The sequence below is a fragment of the Salmo salar genome, chromosome 09, assembly GCF_965601325.2.
Source record: "Salmo salar chromosome 09, fSalSal1, whole genome shotgun sequence".
NCBI classification, from domain to species: Eukaryota; Metazoa; Chordata; class Actinopteri; order Salmoniformes; family Salmonidae; genus Salmo; species Salmo salar.
This window is the reverse complement of record NC_138299.1, coordinates 48,035,001-48,043,580: the sequence shown is the minus strand read 5'-3', so window position 1 is coordinate 48,043,580 and position 8,580 is coordinate 48,035,001. Positions and strand designations below refer to the sequence as shown.

The window sequence follows — 8,580 nt, the reverse complement described above, 5'->3', positions numbered from 1 at the left end:
CCCCGGCTTTAGTCTAAGGTAGTACACTATATAGAGGATAGGGTGCTATTCGGGACCCAGGCACGTGAATGTGAAATGAGAATACAGCAGAATGTGATTAAGACTGGGTGATTTATTAATTCATCTCATTAATACAAAGCACAGTTAAAAAGGCCACACACACCAACCAACCCACAGCTGGATCAAGCTGTTACGGCAGTGCCACAAGGGGGAGCTAAACCGGGGTCCTTATTCATTTGGGCACACCGTAGGAAAACATTTTGCAAGGAAAAACAGAAACAAGTTCAACTAATACCTCTCTGTTTCAATGTGTTTTCTAAACCTTTTGCGACTACTGAATACGACCCAGGGTTATTCTGTCGGACTGCCTGGGGGTTTGAACACCACGACCCAGGGTTATTCTGTAGGACTGCCTGGGGATTTGAATACGACCCAGGGTTACTCTGTAGGACTGCCTGGGGGTTTGAATACGACCCAGGGTTATTCTGTAGGACTGCCTGGGGGTTTGAATACGACCCAGGGTTATTCTGTAGGACTGCCTGGGGGTTTGAATACGACCCAGGGTTATTCTGTAGGACTGCCTGGGGGTTTGAATACGACCCAGGGTTACTCTGTAGGACTGCCTGGGGATTTGAACACCACGACCCAGGGTTACTCTGTAGGACTGCCTGGGGATTTGAACACCACGACCCAGGGTTATTCTGTAGGACTGCCTGGGGATTTGAATACGACCCAGGGTTACTCTGTAGGACTGCCTGGGGGTTTGAATACGACCCAGGGTTACTCTGTAGGACTGCCTGGGGGTTTGAATACGACCCAGGGTTATTCTGTAGGACTGCCTGGGGGTTTGAATACGACCCAGGGTTATTCTGTAGGACTGCCTGGGGGTTTGAATACGACCCAGGGTTACTCTGTAGGACTGCCTGGGGATTTGAACACCACGACCCAGGGTTATTCTGTAGGACTGCCTGGGGGTTTGAACACCACGACCCAGGGTTATTCTGTAGGACTGCCTGGGGGTTTGAACACCACGACCCAGGGTTATTCTGTAGGACTGCCTGGGGATTTGAACACCACGACCCAGGGTTATTCTGTAGGACTGCCTGGGGGTTTGAACACCACGACCCAGGGTTATTCTGTAGGACTGCCTGGGGGTTTGAACACCACGACCCAGGGTTATTCTGTAGGACTGCCTGGGGATTTCAACACCACGACCCAGGGTTACTCTGTAGGACTGCCTGGGGATTTGAACACCACGACCCAGGGTTATTCTGTAGGACTGCCTGGGGGTTTGAACACCACGACCCAGGGTTATTCTGTAGGACTGCCTGGGGGTTTGAACACCACGACCCAGGGTTATTCTGTAGGACTGCCTGGGGATTTGAACACCACGACCCAGGGTTATTCTGTAGGACTGCCTGGGGGTTTGAACACCACGACCCAGGGTTATTCTGTAGGACTGCCTGGGGGTTTGAACACCACGACCCAGGGTTATTCTGTAGGACTGCCTGGGGATTTGAACACCACGACCCAGGGTTATTCTGTAGGACTGCCTGGGGGTTTGAACACCACGACCCAGGGTTATTCTGTAGGACTGCCTGGGGATTTCAACACCACGACCCAGGGTTATTCTGTAGGACTGCCTGGGGGTTTGAAAGAAAAGTACGCAAACAAACACTGATAATACTGACTGACTGAAACCATATTGAACAGGGGAACAGAACAGTGGTGCTGTGCGCATTAAAGACAGGATGTGACATCACAGATGTCAGAGTTCAGTAAGGCTCGATTTCGTCATCTGTGAAAGGGGTTAGAGGTTAGCAGACAGCCTGCTGGGTGTTCTAAAGCTCGGGTGGTGTGTTACACTAGTATCCTCTCCTCTATACCGAGCCAAACCGTGGTTACATATCCAGCATAGTTGCTTGAACCACATACAAGAAAAGGACAATGTGGACAAGTTCTGGTTGGCCCTGTAGTGTGAATCAGGCAGTGTGTGTCTGTCAGGGATAGAGGGTGTGTTGTCAGGGTGTGGGGTCAGGGTTAGGGTTGGGGTCAGGGATAGAGGGTGTGGGGTCAGGGTTGGGGTCAGGGTTGGGGTCAGGGATAGAGGGTGTGTGGTCAGGGTTGGGGTCAGGGATAGAGGGTGTGTTGTCAGGGTTGGGGTCAGGGTTAGGGTTGGGGTCAGGGATAGAGGGTGTGGGGTCAGGGATAGAGGGTGTGGGGTTAGGGTTAGGGTTGGGGTCAGGGTGTGTGGTCAGGGATAGAGGGTGTGGGGTCAGGGTCAGGGATAGAGGGTGTGGGGTCAGGGCAGGGTAGAGGGTGTGGGGTCAGGGTGGGGGGGGGCAGGGCAGGGTAGAGGGTGTGGGGTTAGGGTCAGGGATAGAGGGTGTGGGGTTAGGGTCAGGGATAGAGGGTGTGCGTCTGTATTCCTGATCCATGAAGAAAGTGAGTTTAACAGCAGCGTTGGATCGTTGCTAGGGTTGCGCATTGCCGTTAACTTTCCCAGTTCGAAAACTCCTGGAATCTGGCAGAATTCAGGAATCACCCAACCAGGATTACTGGAAAACCAAGGAATTTGGGGGAAATTACCCCTACATAGGACCGTCACCTTTACACATCATGGCATTAACAGACAAGACCCATCCTTCCCCGACCCCTTTAACAGAACAGACAAGACCCATCTACACCGACCCCTCTAACAGTACAGAACAGACAAGACCCATCTACACCGACCCCTCTAACAGTACAGCGTAAAGTGTACCAAAGACCCATCTAGACCCATCTACACCGACCCATCTACACCGACCCCTCTAACAGTACAGAACAGACAAGACCCATCTACACCGACCCCTCTAACAGTACAGCGTAAAGTGTACCAAAGTGTGTTCTGCTCGCATTCAGATAAATGGTCATTTCAATCTTCAACTATGCTCATCAAGTAACATACATTGGCCAGTTTATTATGTACACCCATCTAGTATAGGTCGGACCCCCCGTAGCCATGAAGGGATGAATCTGCTGTGGGGTTCAAACATGGGTAAATTGGTATCAAGGGACCTAACGTGTGCCAGGGAAAAATTAGACCACTAGCCTGTACTGTTGACTCCAGGCAGGATGGGGCCATGGACTCGCTGCTTAAGCCAAATCCTGGAGAAGCTTTCTTCTTCTTGTTTTCAGCTGATAGGAGTGGAACCAGGTGTGGTCATCTGCTGTAATAGACCATCTGTGACGAGGACTGACGACTTGTGCGTTCCTTGATGTTGTACTGCCCCGTTAGGTCTGTCTGAGGCCTGACTGTTAGCTAGCCATTCTCCTTCAAAATGGCTCTCATCAACAAGCTGTTTACACCCACACGACTGCCATTCAATGGTTTTTTTTGGTTTGTCGTACCAATCTCAGTAAACCCTAGACACTGTCGTGCGTGAAAAGCCAAATGAGGCCGGCCGTTTCCGAGATACTGGAACCGGCGTGCCTGACACCGATGATCTTACCACCCTCAAAGTCGCTTAGGTCACTGGTTTGGTCCATTCTAACGTTCAATCCAACAGTAACTGGATGCCTGTCTGCCTGCTTTATATAGCAAGCCACAGCAATTTGTGAAAGGGGTGGTGTATCTAATAAACTGGCCACTGAGTGAATGTGTATATATATATATAAAAATAAACACACATACCCTATGGGCCCTGGCCAAAAGTATTACTGCACTATGTAGGGAATCCAACACCTATTTCTTTGTCACGTGTCATGACAACATACTTTTAATGACATAAAAAAAACATGACAACAGGACGTAGTGTGACAATAATACAAAAGAGTTGGCAAGACAGCACAAGCCAGTCTAGAACTCAGGCTAGTGTTGGAAGACATGGCTTTACTCTGTTTAAGTCCCAGGGTTTAGATTCTAGCCTGGGTGGGGGGGGGGGATTGTCAGCAAGTAAGTAAGTTTGGCCATAGCAGCATTGGACAGTTAGGCAACGTGGAGGGGGGTGTATATGTAATACAACAGAGAAGTCACTTTATACAAATGATTTAGTTAGTGTATACATGTTAAATACACAGCATCCACAAACACGTACAGTTTTTCTAGTGTATAGCTTTTGTTCTAAGCATTATAGGAAACACTATTTAGTTTTTCCTTTTCAGGATTTTTTTTTAATAGCATTAGACACCTTTTGCCTCTACTCTGTAAAATAGAAAACTAAATTTAAAAAAAGGCACATCCGAGCATGATGCATGTGTTGTTTCAGTCTTAAAATTAAAAATGTATTTTTGAGAGAAGACAAGAACCTCTGGCTAATAGAAGCAGGCTCCCCTCTCTGTGAATCCAGATATTCCAAACAGCCACTAGGGGAGCCGTGGAGCCGCTTCCCCGTTTGTCCACTAGGGGAGCCGCTTCCCCGTTTGTCCACTAGGGGAGCCGCTTCCCCGTTTGTCCACTAGGGGAGCCGCTTCCCCGTTTGTCCACTAGGGGAGCCGCTTCCCCGTTTGTCCACTAGGGGAGCCGCTTCCCCGTTTGTCCACTAGGGGAGCCGCTTCCCCGTTTGTCCACTAGGGGAGCCGCTTCCCCAGTTTGTCCACTAGGGGAGCCGCTTCCCCAGTTTGTCCACTAGGGGAGCCGCTTCCCCAGTTTGTCCACTAGGGGAGCCGCTTCCCAGTTTGTCCACTAGGGGAGCCGCTTCCCAGTTTGTCCACTAGGGGAGCCGCTTCCCAGTTTGTCCACTAGGGGAGCCACTTCCCAGTTTGTCCACTAGGGGAGCCAATTCCCAGTTTGTCCACTAGGGGAGCTGTTTAACAATCCATTAGTCCACTAGGGGAGCTAGCCTTCTCTTTGTCCCAGGCTTTGGTGGGGTTACTACGTGTGACGCCTCCAATGCTGAATTTCCATACAGAACCAGAAGGCTGGTACAGTAACTGGGGATGATGGTACTAACTAGTCTGTAGTGTTGGACAGACAGTAGGACACATCTTTAAATTGGGGTGATTGGTTTTATTTAAGACACCATCTTGGCTTTAAGGGATGTATTCATTAGCAAAAAAAACAACAACAATAACCTTGCAACAGGAAACACTATGCAACGAAAACAAGAGTTTCTATTGGACAAATTCAGGTAGGTCCCATTTCATTTGCATCTGTTTGGTTCCTAGTGAATACACCTCTGGAGATAAAAAAAGATCCCCTGGTCAGACCATTACTCTGTTCCAGCTGGCTGATGTGTGTTATTAGGTAGGTACTGATTGGCGTAGCACAGAGAATGTTGGACCAACCTTCTTAACAACCAATCAATGTGTTTGAAATGTCCATGTGTAGTTGCAGGGGGTTCGTTTGAATAGTAGTGTGTTTGAGGTCGGTTCGGTTTTGGTACAATTATATATATATATATATATATATATGTATATATATATTTTTTTTAAATCATGTTTTTCTTTTTAGATTCCATCTTAAAAAAAAACAACATTAAATGCACTATGCGAAAACAGAATAATTAACACAAGTCCCTTGATGGTAGATAATGCCCATTACAGCTCATCACTTATTAACCATGTATTCACATTACTATAGTAAAATTGTCTCTATTAGCCTACATTGGTTTTGTTTGATGACCATTTCATTACAAGCCTCATCTCATGTCTATAAAGCTGCTGTCTGATCACTATTTTACTAGATCTTCAAAAGTAAACAAGGCATATTTTTTATGACTGCCGAATACCAACTATCAAATCACTTAGATCAGGTAATTTCAGGTAGAGATACCTCACGAAGCGGCTGCTCTCAATCCCTCAGATTGTACTACGTCTCCTTTCGCTCTCTGGTCTGCCCACAGACCGGACAAGTAGGCGTGCAATGGATTATGGTAATTGTAGTTATTTACCACGTTTTTCGGCCGCTAATCTATGTATAATATTGGCTCGTTGGAAATTACAACTCCCTACTACATCACACAGTTCAGGCTGGGTCTGATTTATCTCTAGAGAAACTACTACATCACACAGTTCAGGCTGGGTCTGATTTATCTCTAGAGAAACTACAACTCCCTACTACATCACACAGTTCAGTCTGGATCTGATTTATCTCTAGAGAAACTACAACACCCTACTACATCACACAGTTCAGGCTGGGTCTGATTTATCTCTAGAGAAACTACAACTCCCTACTACATCACACAGTTCAGGCTGGGTCTGATTTATCTCTAGAGAAACTACAACTCCCTACTACATCACACAGTTCAGGCTGGGTCTGATTTATCTCTAGAGAAACTACAACTCCCTACTACATCACACAGTTCAGGCTGGGTCTGATTTATCTCTAGAGAAACTACAACTCCCTACTACATCACACAGTTCAGTCTGGATCTGATTTATCTCTAGAGAAACTACTACATCACACAGTTCAGGCTGGGTCTGATTTATCTCTAGAGAAACTACAACTCCCTACTACATCACACAGTTCAGGCTGGGTCTGATTTATCTCTAGAGAAACTACAACTCCCTACTACATCACACAGTTCAGGCTGGGTCTGATTTATCTCTAGAGAAACTACTACATCACACAGTTCAGGCTGGGTCTGATTTATCTCTAGAGAAACTACAACTCCCTACTACATCACACAGTTCAGGCTGGGTCTGATTTATCTCTAGAGAAACTACAACTCCCTACTACATCTCACAGTTCAGGCTTGATCTGATTTATCTCTAGAAAAACTGCTCATTGAGGTCCCAGAAAAAAAACCCTGAATGAAATGGAATTGAACTGATGTCAGTCAATTTGCTGTCCCCCCCACCCCTCCACACAGCATTTAATTGCTCAGAACTCAAATTCAGAAAATGCTCCTTTATTTGAAATAGACAAGATGGCGGCATACACAATGTTGGATTACTTCATGGAGCAATTTTCATTTATTTAATTACGCTGCATTTTCTAAATTTCAAACAAACCCCCTGCCACTAGACAAGGACTTTTAGAGGACATTGGTTGTCTTCCATGTCGACAATTGAGGGAAGTATGGACAAGTTAAGTCTGGTTGATCTGTACTACACCAAACAGTAACTAACATGTAACGGCTAACGGAGCGTCACATTAGCATTGTTACAATCTGCTAGCTACCCTGGACAGATAAAGGTCTGGCTGCTGTTCTCTCTCCTCTGCCAGTGATGTGATGACATCTTGTCGTTAACCCTCCTCCTCTTCCTAGATCGGAGCTCTTTGATATCCATCATATGACCAAAAAAAAGGGTAGACGTGACAAACGTTGACCAAGCTCTATGTGCAAGTGGAGCGAACACCCGCCTGGCCGTCCCCCTAGCAGAGGTCCACAGAGGTCAGTGCTGTGGGGTTAAAGGCAACATCTGAAATGGAGGGTAGTTCTAGGACCAGCAGGGTTGTATGTAGCTACCAACTACAGCGAGGACCCCACGTCCAGGGCTGTATGGTCTTCCTGTACCACACAGTACACAGCCCTGTGAATACCGCTGAGCTCACGCCCATTACAGTCACAGTTCTACTCAGTTCAGTGAAGACAACAAAAAGGAGGGGAAGGATTTCAGTGTGACAAAGATCAAAGTTGGTATGTCTGAACGACTGGATGAAAATATCAATTTTTAGTTAGTCATTCCTCAAAACATGAATCCCTTATATACCCCCTGCAGAACATAGGACTGGTCACTAAGATGGGAGTGGACACAAACAGGAGGGGCCTCACGAGGAGAACTTCAACACCTTGATTCTCGTGCTCGTTCCAGACAGAACCACAGTAAATGTGTTTGATTAGTTTGATGATAACAGAGCACTGAGGTCTGTCCGTCCGTCCGAGAGCCACAGGGCAGGAGGACTGACTCCCGGGGAGGACGAGTGAATGGTGTTCGCAACACTACTGTGTGCCAATGCAACCAATGCCCATAGATCCACACAAAGCGTTGGCAGTGAGAAGACCTGTCCATGCTGATGGAAGTGTCATACTGGTCTGTATAGTCCCCAGCCACCAGGACAGGCTGAAGAGGCCCCAGCCACCACTCTCCTTTCTTGGTTCAGCACAGTCTCTCTTCTGGGGGTAGGAGAGTTAGTGCTGGACTATGGCATACTGTCCTGTCTAGTACAGAGTAGAATATCTATATGAAGAAAGTGACAGAGTCAGTGTTGTGTACAGGTGTGTGAAGTGCACTGCACACACAGAGGAGGAGTTTAAAAATCAGTGTCTAAGCTCCTTGTTCATTGGCTGGCACACTGGTGTGGATTGAAATGAAGGTGGGGCTACTGATACCCTGAGAGGAGTGGCCGTGGTGTGATTGGTCAATGTAGGAGATGAGCGGGAGGGGTTTGGAATCTTTGTTACGATCAGTAGCTTTTAAAAATCATGATTAGTTTGTTTTTAAAATCGCTCTGTGTCACGAGGTCATAGTTTGATACAGTTTGTATTGTGTGGAGCAGCAGCCATGATAAGGAAACAACAAAAGAAGCAAGGAGGCTCCTCATTGGCTACCCTCTGTGCTCTCCACCAATGAGAGGCTCTGTAAAGGGGGCGGCAACAGCTCCCTCTTGTAGGTCTTTGGGGGAAGTTTGGGAAGCTGGGAGGAGGAGTTGTGACG

At 47.1% G+C, this 8,580-nt stretch overlaps 1 protein-coding gene across 2 annotated transcripts in view; it reads right to left on the bottom strand.

Annotated features, from left to right (window-relative positions):
* Window positions 1-4,011: 4,011 nt before the first annotated feature.
* Window positions 4,012-8,580, bottom strand: part of LOC106611443 (son of sevenless homolog 2) — a 106,551-nt gene continuing 101,982 nt past the window's right edge. For both annotated transcript variants that reach the window (XM_045723731.2, XM_045723733.2), the window contains one exon: window positions 4,012-8,580. This exon is cut by the window's right edge and continues 375 nt beyond it. In XM_045723731.2, the coding sequence (XP_045579687.1) occupies window positions 8,464-8,580 (117 nt within the window). In that variant the 3' untranslated portion in view covers window positions 4,012-8,463.